Source organism: Xyrauchen texanus, chromosome 47 (genome assembly GCF_025860055.1).
Source record: "Xyrauchen texanus isolate HMW12.3.18 chromosome 47, RBS_HiC_50CHRs, whole genome shotgun sequence".
In the NCBI taxonomy this organism is placed as follows: domain Eukaryota; kingdom Metazoa; phylum Chordata; class Actinopteri; order Cypriniformes; family Catostomidae; genus Xyrauchen; species Xyrauchen texanus.
This window is the reverse complement of record NC_068322.1, coordinates 27,328,351-27,348,485: the sequence shown is the minus strand read 5'-3', so window position 1 is coordinate 27,348,485 and position 20,135 is coordinate 27,328,351. Positions and strand designations below refer to the sequence as shown.

General features: G+C 38.8%; 1 protein-coding gene across 2 annotated transcripts in view; it reads left to right on the top strand.

Moving 5' to 3' along the window:
* slc37a3 (solute carrier family 37 member 3) overlaps positions 1-20,135 on the top strand; it is a 163,061-nt gene that overhangs the window by 109,521 nt on the left and 33,405 nt on the right. For both annotated transcript variants that reach the window (XM_052121023.1, XM_052121022.1), the window contains exons 9-13: positions 9,459-9,643; positions 10,498-10,639; positions 12,735-12,836; positions 16,330-16,377; positions 16,478-16,629. In XM_052121023.1, coding sequence (XP_051976983.1) covers positions 9,459-9,643; positions 10,498-10,639; positions 12,735-12,836; positions 16,330-16,377; positions 16,478-16,629 — 629 coding nt within the window. The remainder of the gene's footprint in view (positions 1-9,458; positions 9,644-10,497; positions 10,640-12,734; positions 12,837-16,329; positions 16,378-16,477; positions 16,630-20,135) is intronic.

Sequence of the window (20,135 nt, the reverse complement as noted above, 5' to 3'; positions counted from 1 at the left end):
TAGTCATTATATGCAATTAGTTTTATTGTTTTCCCCTGTATGCTGTATTTGCCTTAGCTGTTGTGGATTTGTCCTGTCAGGTAAACAGGAAAAGACTTTGAGTTTATATATAAGGAACCGGTATGCCGGTCTTCGGGAGGGCGTACTCTTATTCACAAACTTTTCCATTCATTGTTGGAGTTATTGCTGACTGACTTGGAAGCGCTGGGTCACCGTTCCTCTGAGTATTTCCGTGGGCTCGCAGCCTGGATTACTTTTATCGGAGGACTAAAGCCAGTTATCTTCATTTGATCATGCTCACGGACTACACAAAGTTACCGGTGAGGCTGATCTGAACTCTGCCATTATCTCTGTGCCCGCTGGATTATAATTTTACACACCACACCCACATACATACACACCGCTTACATGCGATTGTCTTGTATTATTGTAAATTTTCTTTTGTTTTGTAAATACACTTGGGTTGGTTGTTTATTTATCAGTATTGAGTAATACTTTTTCCTACTCCGTAGTTTAAATAGAAACGGAACTTTTGTTCCCCCTAATATTGTGGAGTGTTACACATGGTATATAATGCCCTCACCTGAGCGATACCTTTCGACAATGAGATCCTGATGATGCTTTGTATGCTCTTTGTGGCCCATGACACTTGTAGTAACATGCAACCAAGAAGATGTCTGAAAAATCCAACAAGAACAGCTGAGGTTTATTTGGAGTCAATCAGAGTCACTTCAGGTGAAGACAGGTGTGTACTATTTCACATCAGCTTGATGATTGGTTGATTCTGAACACAGCCACAAACCCAATTATAAAAGAGTGTGCACACTTATGCAGTTAAGTTATTCTAAGTTTTTTTTTATATCTGAAATATGTCACTTTGGTTTTCAGTGGCATTGCATAGGTTGTAATTTTTACATTAAGGGTGCAAAAATTCTGATATGATTTATCTTTGTTACATTTTACATCACAAAAACCTGCTGATTTAACAAAGGTGTTTAGACTTTTATATCCACTGTATATATTTTAAGTAAATCTAAAAAAAAAAATTCTCAGTGCAGGCTATTGTCAGGTCAATGGGTAGACTGCTGTCCATTGAACGTCACCTGTGACCGAACAAAACCGTTAAATGTGATGAGTGAATTTTTTAGAGAAAGCACTAAAAAAATAATCACTTTATAGCTCAGATATATATATTTTAAGTAATATATATTTTAAGCTGTATATATTTTAAGTAAATCTAAAAAAAAAAATTCTCAGTGCAGGCTATTGTCAGGTCAATGGGTAGACTGCTGTCCATTGAACGTCACCTGTGACCGAACAAAACCGTTAAATGTGATGAGTGAATTTTTTAGAGAAAGCACTAAAAAAATAATCACTTTATAGCTCAGACAAAAAAGTAGGGATGCACCAAAATTTCGGCCGCTGAAAATTTTTGGCCGAAAGTGGCACTTTCGGTTTTCGGCCGAAAGAGAAAAAAGGCTGAAAATATGAGCCGAAAATATATACCTCCTCACCCCGCCCCTCAGTGCTCTGATTTCACTCTGGATCGATCTAGCCCTTATCACGGCGCTACCAAACAAAGGCAAGATCATGTCAACTGTGTGGAAATTCTTCAAAGTTTCTGATAAGGACATCACATTTGCGATCTACAGTGTTCGATCAGCAGAACTTTCAAGATATATATATATATATATATATATATATATATATATACAGAGTACAGCAAGAGATTCTACAGGAAAGCGCCCGATCCACAGCAGTGCCACAACTAAGCGCAGCTACACCACAACTTGAGGCGTATCTAGCTGAACTACGCCAGAAGCTACAATCCCCTTGACTACGATTCAGCTAAACAAACACCGCTTTCCTTTGCTTGCGCGGATTACGCACAGGTATTTATCTGCCCAAGCACCAGCACAGAGAGTGAGAGACTGTTCAGTGCAGCATCTCATGTTCTTGGTGAGCTTTCTGACAGGAGAGACTGTCAGAAAGTTTAGCAACTTTGTTCTTGAAGAGAAACCTGTCACTTGTACTTAAATAGAAAGCGGTCCAATTTGATGTGTATAGCAATTACATTAAACTTGTTCTTCACTTGAGGATACATCTCTCGTTTACAGTTTAGGTTGGATTTAGTTCAATTACTGCTGTTTTGCACTGTTGTTTTGCACAATCATTTTCACTTAAAGTGTACATACGTTTACATAAACAGAATAGAGCACTGATATATATATATAATTATATATTATAGTATATATAGATCAGTGGAATAGAGGCCCTCTGCCATTCTGTGTTCTGCCTTTTTGTTTCAATCAAAATTACTGTTGCATATTTAAACTTTTTGAAAGATGCTAGCTAAGTTCATTACTTGACTGTTGTTTTGCATATAATAGTTTTCTAAAACTTTACATTATTTGGATAATTGTTAATAAAATCTGTAAAATTATATTTTTACAGAACTGAATGAAGAAGAATATTGAATAATGTTTTAATATATTTTTTGTCAAATTTTGGTGTTACTTTCAATAAAAGTGTGATTTATTTTATTGGTTTGTAGTTTTTCAATTCAGATTCATTAAATTGATGAAATTAATGAAAAAGTATAATGTTAATACAATTATACACAAAATTATAATTTTTTTTCTTTCTTATAGGTAAAAAAAACAGTATGTTTCGGTTTTCGGCCAAGTGCATCCTGGATTTTCGGTTTCGGCCCAGAATTTTAATTTCGGTGCATCCCTACAAAAAACATGTCCGAAAACTTTTTTTATTTGACCGACTAATATTGTAGGATATGTTAGCATTTGGCCCCTACAAGATGCATACCAATTTTCAACTACATTGATAATACGGTTGTGGAGTTATGAGCGTTGTTTTGTTGTAGCGCCCCCCTATAGGTGGTTTTCGTGATTTTGCGTGCATCCTCAGAATATCCTGTTGTCTACATGTATCAAGTTTCGTAACATTTGGTAGATATTTGTCAATATGTACAAAATGGACATCGCCTGACGAGATTGTTGGCTTATATCCTTGCAACACTTCAACAAATCAAAATTCCTTTAATTTTTTTGTCAGGGGTGTTCATAGTAGACACACCAATTTCCGTGCAATTCGGAAATAAGGCCTAGGTGGAGTTCGAAAAAGCAGGTTTTTCGAATTGTGCAAATTAGCACAAAGGTTTTCATGACTGAAATGAAATCGGAAATATACGTTTTGTTCGTCTTGAGTCAAGGAATCCAATGATGTAAGACCGTTGAGACAAACGGTTTAGGAGTTCTGGCCCAAAACGTAAACATGATCACTATAGCACTACCTTGAGGCCGATTTGATATGCTGTATACTCTCAGCTCTCTGTGACTTACTGTTTGGTCTGCACGATCAGTTTTAAGGCAGAATAATAAAAATCCTTATAATTACTTCAGGCTTGAACCCCTAATTATAAAAATTTTAACAATTACAATATGGTTTCAGTGCTAAGCGCTTGAACACCTTATAAAAAAAATTATAAGAAAATCCAATATCCAAATACAATAGGGTTCCTGCACCTTCGGTGCTTGGATACCTATGCTGATCAAAATAATAAGTGCAGATCAAAATAATTAGTGTAGATATAAAAATAACAAGCATGAATTAAAAATATATAAACACATTTAAAATATGCTGTAAAAAAACAACAGAAATATTAAAGCAAAGTCATCAGAATTGCAAACAAAATCATGTTTTCCTTGTTATATTACTGTTTTTTTTTGTGCTCTCTGAAAATGCTTATTTTAATTATTTTGTACACTTAAGCTGTATTTTTCTTTGCTTTTGTTTCCAAGTTCTGCACTTGGTTTTCCAAAACTTGTGAGTAGAGTTTCATGTAAATCAAGAGGAATTTTGCATCCCCATTGGTCCACTAGTTCTTGATCAACAGCTCCTCTAGCCAATCATTGGAAGAGGGGAGGTGATGTCACTCCAATGCAACTCAGACTGCTGCTAATAAATATGATATTTGTGGATTAAAGATACACTGTTTTTGTCTGTTTTGAGTATTTTCTGCCTGCTCTAGGAAACAATGAGTTGTCTGAGTAGGCCATTATCATAGTCCTTTAACACGTGTATCGAGTCAGCTGAATTTTGAGAATTGGCAGAGTTTTAGTTTGGGCATTATTTAAGACTTCCTTGTTTATAGGTTATTGACTGAATATCTAAAAAATAAAATAAAAACAAGGCTAGGTTGAGTTGGTGAAGATATCTGATGCAGGTTTTTATTAGCTGTACAAATGTAGTCGTGAGTTCAGAACCCAACTGCATTTTTGGATCTGTGACCACAATGCATTTGACGGGATTTTGATCCCATACTAAAAGTCCAAATTCATTTTTAGTAATACCATTTTAGCACATTAGTCAAATACTTTAAAAGGAGGAGCCCGATTTTAAGCGGAGAGTGCTTTTTGGAAAACGGAAAAGGCATATTAATTACAGGGAAGAATACCCTTAAACTGAAAAATAGCCTGCTTGTTCCATTGATTCGTTCTTTAGGAGAGGTAGTTTATTAGAAGGAACGTGGATATATATATATATATATATATATATATATATATATATATATATATAATTTAATTTTTTTCTTTCTCCCTGGTCGTAGCCTTTTCCATTAGGCCTATTTATTGGAGCTGTTCGTTATGAATGCGAATTTGCGTCCATCAGAACTGCTTTTCAATGTAATTATGTTCTAGTTGGACTTCTTTGACAGCTTGTCAGTTATAAAATAACTTAATGCCTCTTGATACCAGAGGTGGGAGTAAGTCACTAAATGCAAGTCTCAAGTCAAGTCCAAGTCTTAACATTGCAAGTCAAGTCATTCTGTTGTAAGGGTCAAGTCAAAGTCAAGTCATTCTGTTGTAAGGGTCAAGTCAAGTCACACACAGGCTAGTTTTTCACATTTTTTAACTCTGGGACTTTTATTACTTATTTAGACACAGAGGGCTGATGGGTTACACAAATAAATAAATTAACTTGTGTAATAAATAAAATATCATTAAGAAGCACTTTAAATGCTCTAAAATAAAAATAAATTAAATGAACACAAGTAAACAAGAATTAATAAAACTTTTCCCATCTTGTGCTAGGCCTACATATAGTTATTTTGCTGTGATGTCCCCTATGAAAGTGTAAACTAAACAAAAACATTAAAAGTTTCAATTTAATCCAATTAGGCCAACGTGAACATGCTTAAAAAGAACTAAGAACATATATCTGGGAATTTCATATTATTGTAAGTTTTTCAGACAGTAGAATGTGCTGATGTTCCCTTCTCAGGAGGAGTCAGAACTACAGCTGTTAAACTGGATCATTTCTATCTATGAATACCCTGATATATCTGTGTAAACATGGACTGAACATTGTCACATGCCCCCATCTCAACATATAGTAATAATACCTATACTGTAATCTCATCAGACACCAAACAATGGGTTGCATACTCAAAGTAGAATATCAATATCAGAAAAAAAAAAAAAAATCTTACTGTACAAGTGAGGCAGTGGTTTTTAAAAGGTGATGAACCCAACATTGTTTTAAGAGTTATCCACAAACTATTATGATCATGTTACTCTAGGGCTTTTCATTAGTTTTCTAATATCTTTAATAATGTAAAAAAAAAAAAGGTCATGCCCCAGTATTTATGGAGATATTAACCGTACATCAGATCAAACCATATTTATATATTTGTCCATAACAAGTTTAACCCTTGACCACTTCAATGTTAAACTATGATGTTTGGACAGTTTAAAATAATGTCAATGTGAAGGCAAATTACAGTGAATTGCATTTGCAAAAAATCAAACTGGACAAAACTTTATTGCTCATTTGTGAGCGATGGGGTCGCATTATCACTCCCCCATGGCTGAATACATGTTCAACTGGTGCACTAGATGCTGGAATTGCCATAAGCCTGGTAGTCACCTTAAATAAAGAGGGCAATGCATTCCTATTTATAGACCAAAACTGAAGAGCATTCTGTCCATCACAAATGTCAAGGTAGTGGTTAAGCTGGATAAGCGGACTAGAGCACGAATTGGTTTTCTGTTTCTTGCGGTAACCTGTGAAAAGTCCAGATTGATGCCCTGCCTCTGGCTCTCCAACTTGGACTTCAGGGTTACTGGTGGAAGCTGGAGATGGCGTGGTCTTGTGTGCCTCTTCGATAATCAGGTCTGAAAAACACAGAACATTTATTGCAAAATGTTGAAGATATGTATGGATTATAAGTTATAGTTACAGACATGACCTCTACACTAAAATAATTTATAGACCAATTTGTGTTATATTTCAAATTGAACAATATTTAATTACAAACCTACCTTTAATCATTGTAGACACCACCTCCTTGGTCTGATCAGGAGCCAAGACATCATGCATTAACCACATGGTGCCAAAGGAGGGGTCAAGTAATGCAGCTTTCAGGTAGAGAGGGTCTGAGAAGGGAAGTGTTGCCGCATCATGCTCACCATCTTCCATCCTTACATTTACAAAGATCCCCTTGAATCTTCTTTTAAGGGAGGCCTGTAGGCTATGAATAAAGCCACCTAAGAAGCACACTTTGTCTTTTTCATTCTCTAAATGGTGATTTAATGAGAGAACACATGGAGTCACTGCACTGATTGTCACTACTTTTTCTCCCTGGGTAAGATCAGTGGCCTCTGCAAAGGGCTGTAAGATGCGGACAAGTTCTTGTAACTGGCTCCACTCTCGTGATGTGAAGATCAGTTCTTTATGGCCAACATTTGAAAGAAATACACCCAGTCTTTGGTTTTCACATGCAAGGATTGCTTTTCACTGTCTCAGGGTGGAATTCCAGCGAGTAGTCACCGAAGCTGGGATTCCATGTTGACCGAACTCCGACTCAAATTTCTCTTTGAAAGAAGAACTGGTGTGGGGCAATGAGCTCAATTTTGAGGACAAACTGACACTTGCAACTTTTGTGTCTTTAAGGCCATCCCCTATGACCAACTGCAAGGTATGAGCAAAACACTGGAGTCTGGTTTGTGATTTCAAAGTTCTATCCATCATCTCTTGCTCCTCTACAGACACATCATTCCACATCTCTGAGTCATCAAGACTATCCTCCACCTCCTCCTCTGGTCCTGGAAAGCAGACAGTGAAGGCTTTCTTCATGTTGGCCGCATTATTGCATATCACATGTGAAATCTTCTTCTTGATGTGATACTCATCACATATTTGTTGAAATTTTTCACATATGTTTTCACCAGTGTGTGATCCTTTGAACCGGTCACATGCTAACAAGTTTGACTGTAGCTTCAGATTGTCGTTTTCAATGTCGAGCCAGTGTGCTGTGACCCCTAAAAAGCCCCTCATTTTACGGTTAGACCAAATGTCAACGGTCACTGACACATTGTCTATTCTGGCCAGTTCCGCTTTTAATTTAAGCTTCCTTTGGCTCACCAGATTTTCAAGTTTTGAAGTCATTGTGCGTCTACAAACAGGAGTGTATTTACTGTCCACAGTCGACAAAAAGTGATGAAAGTCTATATTGTCAATTATTGACAATGGAAGATTGCAGTTTATGATCAGGTCTGATAGTATTGAGTGCGTTATTGCTTTTTGCTGAGGATGACTTCTACTGTAGAGTGGAACAGTGCGCTGGTCAAAGAACTGCAAGATCCGAGGCTGCGTTGAGTCCATCTCAATTTTGGCCTTGAGGTACTATTCATATCTAAAAGAAAAGAAAAGCACCTATTACTTTATGTAATAGACACATTTTAAACATTAGGCTAGAGTAATTATAAACATAATCTTAAAAAAAAAAACTAAAAAGATATTGCATTCTAAATTAGTACTGTATGCCAAAGTTTGTATGTTCTTACTCTAAATATCCAGGTGATTTGATCCCATAACACAAAATATTATATGGAAATTAAGAAAACAAATCTAATCATTTAAATGATTTAAACCTGACTATTGTTTAATACGTGGGTCGTTATAACTGACGTTCTCAACTACTTTCTATATTACTTTCTCCCGCCCGCAACATTTATGTTTTGTCCCGCTCTCGCCCGCAAAAAGACTTTTTTTCTGTACCTCCAAATACTTTCAAGTTAGCCTACGTGTCGCCACCATACACATCAGCATAGATGCTCCCGATAAATTATTTGTTATTAAAGCATTAACACACAAACCACTGTTATAACATAAAAGCAAGCAGGCTACTGCGTGCATGGTTTGGCATGACTTGATAATTCCTAAAAAGCTGACATCAGTTCATCACGATCTCACACATCTCTGTTATTATCAATGAAGCTTTCATAATATATACACTTTGTTTGTTATAATTAGAGGATTTGCCAGCATACAGAATTCAGCACTGAACAAAAAGTCGTAAATGCTTCTGATTGGCCATTGCGTTCAAGAAATCAACACATATGTCTGTGATTGGCTACATCGCTCAACGCTGCAAACATGTTATTTTATTCTCCCTCAACCCGCACACACAGAGTGAGTGGAATACCGCCCGCGCTCCCTCTTATAACGTCATTACCCAGTTACTGTAAAAAAAAAAAAAAAAAATGCTACCTTTGAAGAAACCCCAATAAATGTTATTTTAAGGCATTTTAAGACTTAAGAAATTTTTAAAAATATACATATTGAGCACTTAAATTTACACATTAATTGGTTGTGGTGGTTAACCTGCAATTTAATTTACACTTAAGTTGGAAGTAGATAGATACCACTTCTCGCTGTGCAACTTGAAGTGACGAATGAAATTTGAAGTTGTGGCCGATGAATCACTTATCTTGGCACTGCAGATATTACACACAGCCGTTCTTTTCTTGGCCGTAATCTCTAAACCCAAATTTTATTATCCTCGGGGCTGGAGCTGGTGTTGTTGTTGCTGTGTCCATGTTGTCCGCGGAGGGATCTGCTGTTTTGGCAGGCGGCAAGCGGCTGCCTGATTACGCATGCGTATAAAGAAGAGTAGCTTGGGTTCGCCGACTTATTGGAAAATATATAGTTCATTCTTAAATATATAAAAAAAATCACAATAATTGAAAATTTTTTTTCCACAAGTCATTTCAAGTAAATAGGCACAAGTCCGAGTCAAGTCTAAAGTCACAAGGAGCAAGTCTAAAGTCAAGTCGAGTCTTTTCAGAGATCTAGTCAAGTAAGTCTCAAGTCCAGAAAATTGCGACTCGAGTCTGACTCGAGTCAAGTCATATGACTCGAGTCTCCCACCTCTGCTTGATACACCTGCATTCTGCTTGTTGCGTCTTGCGTTGTTTTAGCTTAAGGGCGCGTTCGGTGCCAAGATCATTATCGGAAGGTCGACGCACTTTGGGGCCGATCATGGCTTGAGTCTGAGTCAAGTCAGAGTAAAAATGCCATTAAAATTGGACTCGAGTCAGAGTCCAAACTCGAGTACCCCAACTCTAATGTATGAATGGTGTGCTTGTCTTTTTAAGGACAGAGTGACTCTGAGACGGATCTGATATCAGTCGCAAGGGACTCAGACAGTCAACGTCCTCTGATAAGTGAAGATGAAGATGAGTTATGTGAAGAGTGCTCCACACAGCAGCAGGACGAAGAGCCGGAACAGCTCCAAGCCATTGGCTTCATCCAGGCCTTCTTTCTGCCCGGAGTCATTCCTGTGAGCATACACGCAAGAACATCTGGATTGTCTATACACGATGATTTACAATGCTACTGAGTTGTTGTGTTATTATTATAGGGGAGAGTGGGGTAAGCTGTGCCACCTTTTACTAGGGATGCGCAATACATTATATTGGCACCATATTGTTTGTTGAACGGTATTAGTGATTTATTAAATTGTATTTCATTAAAGAGTATTGTTTGATGGTGGATATTTATGGGCCGATATTGTATATTTAGTTCCAGTCCTTGAATCTGATTGGCCAAGCGGTGTTTCAAGGGAGCTTATATTCATTCTAACAGCAATGGGATGTTTCACAGTTTTCACCGTCACTATGTTTTCTGTTCACAGCATTTCAAGCAGTGTATATGAGCTAAATGACATTAATTACTTCTCAGATATACTGTATTAATATCTTATGTGATTAATATTATTACCTGCGGATTTGTGCCAATGGCAGAAGGATCACAGGATTTCACTCTTCATTGTGTTATATTGTTTAAAGCATTGAGGACTCCGGTTTCTATCTGTTTTTAGATTTAGATTACTTTTACCATCATCTTGCACTAATTAAATGGATAGATTCCATCAATGAATTAACCCTTTAATGTTGGTGGTAGTTGCTGTGTGCATTTTTGATAGCAGATCCAGATCTGTGTGCGTCCACGGATAAATATGCATGCATAAAAATGATAACCAGCATGCCAGAGGACTCCTTATTTTTTATCGTTCAAAATTTCATAGATTACAACTTGAGTAAATAGTGGCACATCTTACCCTGCTCCACTGCACAAAGTGTTTTCTCTCTCTCAAGTTGTAAATATTTCATCAATGTTTTTTTTCTTCTGCAGTATTCTCTAGCATATGCATGTCTGAAGTTGGTGAACTATTCATTCTTCTTTTGGCTGCCATTTTATCTGAGCATCAACTTTGGCTGGAAAGAAGTTCAAGCTGACCGACTGTCTGTGTGGTATGATGTGGGCGGGATTGTTGGTGAGTGACATAATTAGTCAGTTCAGTTCACACTCCGTCCTAACCTAACTTTTGTTATGCCTGAACACCATACCCATAAATGCTTTTTTGCATTTGACTTGGACATTAAAAGGGAGTTGGTCCTGCCTGTGCTGCTATAACAGACACGTTCAGACACAAACATTTCAGTGATGTCAGGCAGTGATGTTGGGTGATGGGGTCTAGCTCACTGTCAACATTTCAGTTAATACCAAAGATGTTCAATGGAGATCTGTTCTGGTGTAAATACACTCAAATGTAAATTTATGCAAGAATGGTTTTTAATAATGATTTAAACCAAAAAAGTATGTTCTGCTCATGTCACGAATAAGGCCAATTGACAACATTTTCTTTAATCTGTGTGTTTTTTTTATAATAAGTTTAAAACTTCAGTCTAGTAGTTTTTGCTCATAACAAATTATTGTATGCCTTAAAACATGTAAAAATCCTTATTGAATATTTCTTGATTTTATACTGTTATAAAGTTTTCCACACAAACTTTACAAATAATTCAAACGTAAAGAGCCATGCTACAGTCTGCCTCTGCAAGACTCAAGGGAATGAATGCACTGTTGGTCAGGAGATACCTGCATTTGTATAAATCGAGTCTGAAGGAATATAAAGACCTTCATTAGACCAATAAAGTAAGACCCCTACTTTATTGGTCTAATCTCCTGAAGAGAAATAATCTAGAGTCTTAAGTGTTGTAACATGCATGTGCCAACCTCCTTTGTATCCCTGCACCATCAAATGGAGTATAATCTGACTGACTCGCATTCGACTGTACACAGGCGCTGCGCGTTCGCGTCAGAATCGAAGTATACTTTGTCTTTTATGCCATCCCAGATGTGTATGACTTTCTTTCAACTGCTGAACACAAACCCCATAAAATCAGCATAAAAGTAATCAATAAGACTCCAGTGGTTAAATCAATGTCTTCAGAAGCAATATGATAGGTGTGGGTGAGGAACAGCTCAAATATTTAAGTCCTTTTTCTATAAATTGTCCTCCCTGCTCAGTCAGTCTATACTTTAAATGTTATATTCTTCTTCTGTTTTTGGTGATTAACATTCTTCATGCATATCACCTTCTACTGGGGAGGGAGAAGAATTTATAGCAAAAAAATAACTTATATTGATCTGTTCCTCACCCACACCTGTCATATCACTTCTGAAGATATGTATTAAAATACTAGAATCGTATGGATTACTTTTATGAGGTATTTGGAGAGTCAACATTTCGGCACCCATTCACTTGCATTGTATGAACCTGAAGATGAGCCAAAATGTTCTTCTAAAAATCATAATTCGTTTTTTGCAGAAGAAAGTCATACATATCTGGGATGGCATGAGGGTGAGTAAATGTTGAGAGAATTTTCATTTTTGGGTGAACTATCCCTTTAAGGTCTGGTACACATGAAGCATCTTTATTTTCAATAAGAGCTGACGACTCTGCCTACTAGACAGCGTCCTCTGCCGACTTAGATGTTGGTGTGTCCGCCAACTTCAAAATGTTGAGTATAGTTTATCTTTATACAAACGAGGAGCAAATTTCAGCAGCGGCAACCAATAGGAGTGAAGACGATGTCAGTGGAGGTCACGTCATCCGTCTCCTGTGAGATACTGTGAGAAGTTTCTATGAGCGATTTCACTATTCTGTATGATTTGTCTGTAACCACATACATGGATAAAATAAAAATGATGTGTGGAAAAGAAACTGTCGGCTGTCAGAGTGAGTTTCATTCATACATTAATACTCTGTTCATCTTGTCATTTATATAATGCAACATGAGTTAATTACTTGTCCATTAGAATGAAATCTTCATTGTACTGGCAATATATCTCATCTGTGGTCATATTTTCAAAAAACATGGCCAGACGTACAGTTCACATACAATGTTAGAGCAACATCAGAAGGAACGCCCAATAGCGACTTCACAGTACGCTAGCGGCATCAAGCAAAAAGTCGCTGAATGTCTGCACGAGCCTTTAGACTGTACATTTCTTCCTGTAGAAGTTTTCAGCCACAGTTTAAAGATTTTGCGGATTGTTTGTAATGGTATTCTTGTCTCTTTCAGGAGGAACGATGCTGGGCTTTGTCTCGGATCTTCTGGGAAAGCGAGCTCCTGTGTTAGCAATCAGTTTGCTGCTGGCCATGGGATCTTTAGTGGGATACAGTCGTAAGTACAGAATGTAGCTGCAAGCTTTTGACCACTGCAGACCTGGGCAACTTACCAGATATGGTCCTCCACATGGTTTAATGTGCCCCACAGCTCATTATCCTAAAATAGTTATTTTTTTCATTGGGGTTTTCAGTTATCTTGCATTGCTACCTAACTTGCCTCCACAAGCGTTTATCTCGGCATCATTATCACGCGGAAGGGTAATCATTGACACGCGAGCAAAAGCAAGCTGTGATGTTTCAATAATTTGACTTTATTTAGTAAATGTCTGAACTTTTATTAACATCAACTGACAGCCACACGAGATGGCACGTGACTCTGCCAGATTAACTCACAGCTCGCCTCTCACCGGCTGCGCACCACAGCATCCCCTTTAAGGTTTTTTTTTTCACATTTCATTGAACTGTACAGCATTAAATAGTGCCTTACAACACACAAGCGTGAGACGAATATGTATAAAAGTGTTTGTGGAGCGGGACGTGGTCATGTGTCTGTCACTGTGGAGAGAGGAAGTGGTAAGGGCCATCACCTGTTGATTGTTAACACTAAACATCTCGTATCGGTGATGACGAAGACAGGCTTTAAAAGGCCGCCAGAGTGACAGACCGACAGAGACCAGAGATGGTGTGTGTGTTTGTGCGTGCGCGTGTGTGTGTGTGCGTGCGTGTGTGTGCGTGTGTGTGTGTGTGTGTGTGTGTGTGCGCGTGTGTGTGTGTGTGCATGCGTGTGAGTGTGCACGCTGTAAACCCAAGAAGAGTTGACTCTCATGGACTGTGAAACCGGCTCCTGTGTCCTTCCTACTCGAACCCCTCTACAGTGTTGTTATAATTATATTATTACAAAAATAAGTGAATTGACCAATAATATTGCATATTTTGTCCCACTGAAATGCTCATTCTACAGTACCTCATTGATTTCGAGTTGGATTGAGATGTACATTTGTGAGTGTGGAGCGGAGGGGGGCGGGGCCGGTCAGAATATCGCGCGCCCGGTCCCCAATCAGCCTGATGAGGCGCGCGAGGGATAAAGGCCGCCGGTGACGATTGTTCGAGAGAGAGAGAATTACGGACATGTCCGTCATGTGTGTTTGTTTATGTGTTTTTCAGTTTCTCATTAAAATATAATTTATGTGGATAAGCCGGTTCTCGCCTCCTCCTTGCCCATCCTTCAACTGTGTTACAGTGAGTTTATCTATTACATCTATAAAACACCACATTTATGTGGCTAAATCATTCTGACAGTGTGACTGAGTTGTGACTGCTTTCATCAGGTTCTTATTGATTCTTATCTCTTGGAATTTCTGAAGGCAAACAAAATGTTTTATTTTTTTAACAGTTTAAAGTGTTTTGTTTGTAACCATATCATGGTAAGCACATGGAATATGGATTTCTGTTACCAGGTATACTATTGTTTTCTGAAAAAACTATAGGATTTTCTGTCATTATTAACCATAGGCCTAAACACATTTAAAAACAATAAATGCAAAATATAAAAATTTCTGTGACAATTTTGTGATATTTCCTCACTCCGCTGTGTTTCCTAGGGCTGTCGCGGTGAAGGAATTTCCCTTGCGGTGATTTTGGGTGGCTCAACTATTATGCTGTATTGGCGCCACGTTTTTAAATTTCTGTTTTTGCAAATGACTTCATTTATCCTATTTTAGTGCTTATATAAATAAGCTCTATTGTTGGGCTATTATTATGTAGCCTATATTGTTGTTTATTAAATTACAAAGATGACACAGTTTTAAAACAAATGACATACTTGGAACACAGAGGGGCAATGAGGTGCAATAAGAACGATACATGCCTAAGGTATATATAAGGTATATAAGGTATTCAACATGCCTTTTCTTCTTTATGGGGAAAACAAAGGATTAAGCCTAGGCTAAATATAGCCTTATTTTATATGAAAATAAAGTCAATTGTTATGGCTTGATTGGTGCAAATCTACTGAGCCTCTGTACTAATCACAATGGAACACAGTTTTAATGAATGAAAAAAGAGCCAGTATTTGGGGTTCCAGTTTCCACTCGAAGTACTACTAATTGAAGAGAGAATCTCCGTCAGGATAATCTACTAACATAGACATCTGAGCCCCCAAAAACAAACATTTAGATCAACCTAGCAACCAAACCCCATTGTAATCCATTAAAAATCGTTTAGACTGGTATCTCGAGATCAGAATGTCATAGAGACTTCATTGTTGGCTTGCATGACTCAGAACGGCAAACAGCCTTCTTTGTATCACACTGGCTACTGCCTAGCAACCATACGGGCTTACCCTAGCAACCAAGTAACAAATCACAACAAATCTCTGCACCAGAAAATCGTAGAGACTTCCGGGTTGACTTAATTCACTCAGGATGGAAAGGAAGCTTGAGAAGTATCACCTTGGTAACTGCATACCAACCACATGGGCTTACCCTAGCAACCAAGTAACAAATCACTTATCCCTGCACCAGAAAATGGTAGAGACTTCCGGTTTGACTTATTTCACTCGGGTTGGAAATGATCCTTGATAACTATCACCCTGATAACTGCCTAGCAACCAGATGGAACCAAGTAACAAATAACATATCTCTGCACCAGAAAAACATAAAGACTTCTGGTTTTGTTCATGGGACTCAGGGTAGCAAGGATCTATCTATCTATCTATCTATCTATCTATCTGTCTGTCTGTCTGTCTTAAACCCTAACTTTGAAAACTACTAATACTAAACTATATCAAACTAAAAACCTTCAACCTTCAATCTTCAAGCTTTTACAATTACTTCAAACTTTCATGCTAGGCTTTCTCAAGCCAACCTAAAGTTTGTACCCAAACTTTTTAATCTAGTTTGCATATTGTCCTTTCCCAACATATACTGTAGGCAAAAATATAGGGGGATCGTTTAAGACAGGTGAAGAAAGTGTGGTACGGTTTTCACCTGGAATTGTAAAGGCCTGAACTGTGCAGTGAAAAGAGGTAATGTCCTGGCTTGTCTGGGGGCAGATGTTGCCTTTTTGGAAGAAACGCATCATAAAAATCAAGCTCATAAAGAACTGCTGAAAAACTGGGTCAGACACGTGTTTCATTCGAAATTTAGTTAGTCACTAAAGTTTGGTTAGTTAGGAAGAATGGGAGAAACTGCCCAAAAATAGGTGTGCCAAGCTTGTAGCATCATACACAAAAAGACTTGAGGCTGTAATGGGTGCCAAAGATGCTTCAACAAAGTATTGAGCAAAGGATGTGAATACTTATGTACATGTGATGTTTTTTATTTTAATAAATTTGCAAAGATTTCAAACAAACTTCTTTCACGTTGTCATTATGGGGTATTGTTTGCAGAATTTTGAGGAAAATAATTAATTTAATCCATTTTGGAATAAGACTGTAACATAACAAAATGTGAAAAAGTGAAGCGCTGTGAATACTTTCCAGATGCACTGTATATGCTGTTAAATTATTTGGTATGCTGATTTTCATTACTCTTTTAATCTTTGCTTAGATTCTCCAAATAACCAGCTTATGAATGGAGCTCTACTAGCGATAACAGGTGAGATTATATTTTGATGAAAGAATTGATATGAACTCTGTCCAAAAGAGATTATTATCATTATACATATTTATATATATATATATCTCATGTTTTTCAGGTTTTCTTATTGGAGGCCCATCAAACATGATCAGCTCAGCGATCTCTGCAGATTTGGGCCGACAGGAGGTGCTGCAGGGCAGTCAGGAAGCTTTGGCTACAGTAACCGGAATAGTTGATGGAACGGGCAGCATTGGAGCTGCTGCGGGACAGGTAAAGTACAGAGAAAACGTTTAATAACATTTATTAAAGCATTGAATTATTTTCTTTGGGTTTAAAGTAATAGTGTACTCATAAATGATAATTCTCTCATCAATTACTCAACCTTTAAACTGATATATGATTTCTGCAGAACAGGTCAATATTTTGATGGACATATGATGTGAATTGAAATCATCAAATGCACATACTCATGGTCACGTGTACTTTGGTAGAGCATGTTTACAGAGCTCTGCACATGCATCAAGTGCAAGGAAGTGCAATCAAGCTGCAAATCATGATTGCACCTAGGTCTTTTCTCACCCAAACTGATTATATGACTTCAGAATACATGGATTAAACCACCATTTATGGATCATAGGGATTACCTTTATGCGGCTTTTATGTCCTTTTTTGAAGTTTGGAAGTGTTGGACCCAATTGATTTGCATTGTATGTATATATTCACATTATATCTCCATCAAAATACAACCCTAATTCCAAAAATTTTAGATAGAATGGAAAATGCTAATAAAAACTAAGAGTTATTTGTCAAATAACTTCACCATGTGCTTATATTGAAAGCACTACAACAAACACATTATTTGTCTTGTGAATATAGATTTTGTAATGTTTTTATATATGTTTTTTTTATATATTTATGTACACACTCATTTCAGAGATGATTGCAACACAATCCATCCAAAAAAGTTGTGACAGTTGAGTGTGTACCGCTGTTATTTCTCCTAATAACACGAAGTGTTTGGGCATCAAGACACAAGTTTAAAAAAATACAAAATAAAAATTCCTCATTCATTCATTATACAGGTCTTCAGCGGCACAATTGTACAGAATCTTTGTTGCTGTATTTTGCACTTTATAATGCACCACACATTCTCATTTGGAGACAGGTCAGGACTGCAGGCAGGACAGTCTAGCACACACACTCTCTGCTTACACAGACATGCACTTGTAATCCAGGCAGTATGTGGTTTGGTGTTGTCCGGCTGGAAAATGCAGGGACATCCCTAGAAAAGATGGCATGTGGATGGCAGTATATTTTGCTTAATTTTTTAAAATATATTTCTGGTTTCCTCACAGATGTGCAAATTACCCATGCCATGGGCACTGACAGACACCTGTGGACCTGACTCTGATAATAGTTTGGATGGTCCTTTTCCTCTTTGGCCCAGAGAATACGATGGCTGTTTTGTTTTTTGTTTTCATTGTTCTGTCTTGCCCTGGAACCATTAGCAGCCGCGATAAGAAAGGAGGATGATTTTCCAGGGTTGGTGGCAGGAGGTGTGGCTCATAGGTTTTTGCTTTACGCGGATGATATTTTATTATTTGTCTCCGACCCTGCTCGATCTATCCCTTGCCTACACAGAATTTTTACACAGAGTTAATTGTTCACAAATCCGAAGCTTTGGCTCTGGCAGCGTACTGCCCAGTAATGGCTTTTCATGCTTGATTTAGTTGTTAGTCAAGTCAAGTCAAGTCAAGTGGTTTTTATTGTCGTTTCAACCATATACAGTTAGTACAGTACACAGCAAAACGAGACAACGTTCCTCCAGGACCATGGTGCTACATAAAAACAACAAAGGACCAACATAGGACCACATGAGACAACACAACGAAATAAAATACCTATATAAAATACCTGTATATACCTATATAAAGTGCACGTGCAAACATGTGCAAAAAGTACAGGACAGTACAACAAATTACTGACAATGAACAGGACAATAGACAGTGCAGCGCCGACCAGTACTCAGTAGTGCAAAAAGATGACAGTTTCTAAAAATGTAAACATAACATACTATGAGATAATGTTCTATGCACATAGCAGTTATTGAGGTAGCAGACAGTTATAAAGTGACAGTTATTAAAGTGCAACTCAGGACACGTGTGTGTCAAACCAGTCTCTGAGTATTGAGAAGTCTGATGGCTTGGGGAAGAAGCTGTTACACAGTCTGGCCGTGAGGGCCCGAATGCTTCGGTACCTCTTGCCAGACGGGAGGAGGGTAAAGAGTTTGTGTGAGGGGTGTGTGGGGTCGTCCACAATGCTGGTTGCTTTATGGATACAGTGTTTTTTGTAAATGTCTTTGATGGAGGGAAGAGAGACCCCAATGATCTTCTCAGCTGTCCTCACTATCCTCTGCAGGGCTTTGTGGTCCGATACGGTGCAAGTCCCAAACCAGGCAGTGATGCAGCTGCTCAGGATGCTCTCAATAGTCCCTCTATAGAATGTAGTGAGGATGGGGGTTGGGAGATGTGCTTTCCTCAGCCTTCGAAGAAAGTAGAGACGCTGCTGGGCTTTCTTGGTGATAGAGCTGGTGTTGAGGGACCAGGTGAGGTTCTCCGCCAGGTGAACACCAAGGAATTTGGTGCTCTTGACGATCTCCACAGAGGAGCCGTCGATGTTCAGCGGAGTGTGTTCACCTTGTGCTCTCCTAAAGTCAACAACCATCTCTTTTGTTTTGTCGACATTCAGGGACAGGTTGTTGGCTCTACACCAGTTCGTCAGCCGCTGCACCTCCTCTCTGTATGCTGACTCATTGTTCTTGCTGATTAGACCCACCACGGTCGTGTCATCGGCGAACTTGATGATGTGATTCGAGCTGTGCGTTGCTGCACAGTCGTGAGTCAGCAGAGTGAACAGCAGTGGACTGAGCACACAGCCCTGGGGGGCCCCAGTGCTCAGTGTGGTGGTGGTGGAGATGCTGTTCCCGATCCGGACTGACTGAGGTCTCCCAGTCAGGAAGTCCAGGATCCAGTTGCAGAGGGAGGTGTCCAGGCCCAGCAGGTTCAGCTTTCCAATCAGGTGCTGGGGAATGATTGTGTTGAATGCTGAGCTGAAATCTATGAACAGCATTCGAACGTATGAGTCCTTATTGTCTAGGTGGGTGAGGGCCAGATGGAGGGTTGTGGTGATGGCATCGTCCGTTGAACGGTTTGAACGATACGCAAACTGCAGTGGGTCGAGTGAGGGGGGCAGCTGGGTCTTAATCTGCCTCATGACGAGCCTCTCGAAGCACTTCATGATGATGGGTGTAAGTGCGACGGGACGGTAGTCGTTGAGCCAGGACACTGAAGACTTCTTTGGCATGGGGATGATGGTGGTGGCCTTGAAGCACGTTGGAACCATGGCGCTGCTCAGAGAGATGTTGAAGATGTCGGTAAGAACATCTGCTAGCTGGTCTGCACATCCTCTGAGCACTCTGCCAGGAATGTTGTCTGGTCCAGCAGCCTTCCGTGGGTTGACTCTACGTAGAGTTTTCCTCACATCTGCCTTGGTAAGACAGAGCACCTGGTCGTTGGGAGGAGGGGTGGACTTCCTCGCCATCACGTCGTTCTGCACTTCAAACCGAGCGTAGAAGTCGTTCAGCGCATCTGGAAGGGAGGCATCTTTGTCACAGGCAACTGATGTTGTCCTGTAGTTGGTGATGGCCTGGATGCCCTGCCACATGCGCCGCGTGTCACCGCTGTCCTGGAAGTGACTGTGGATTCTGTGGATTTGTT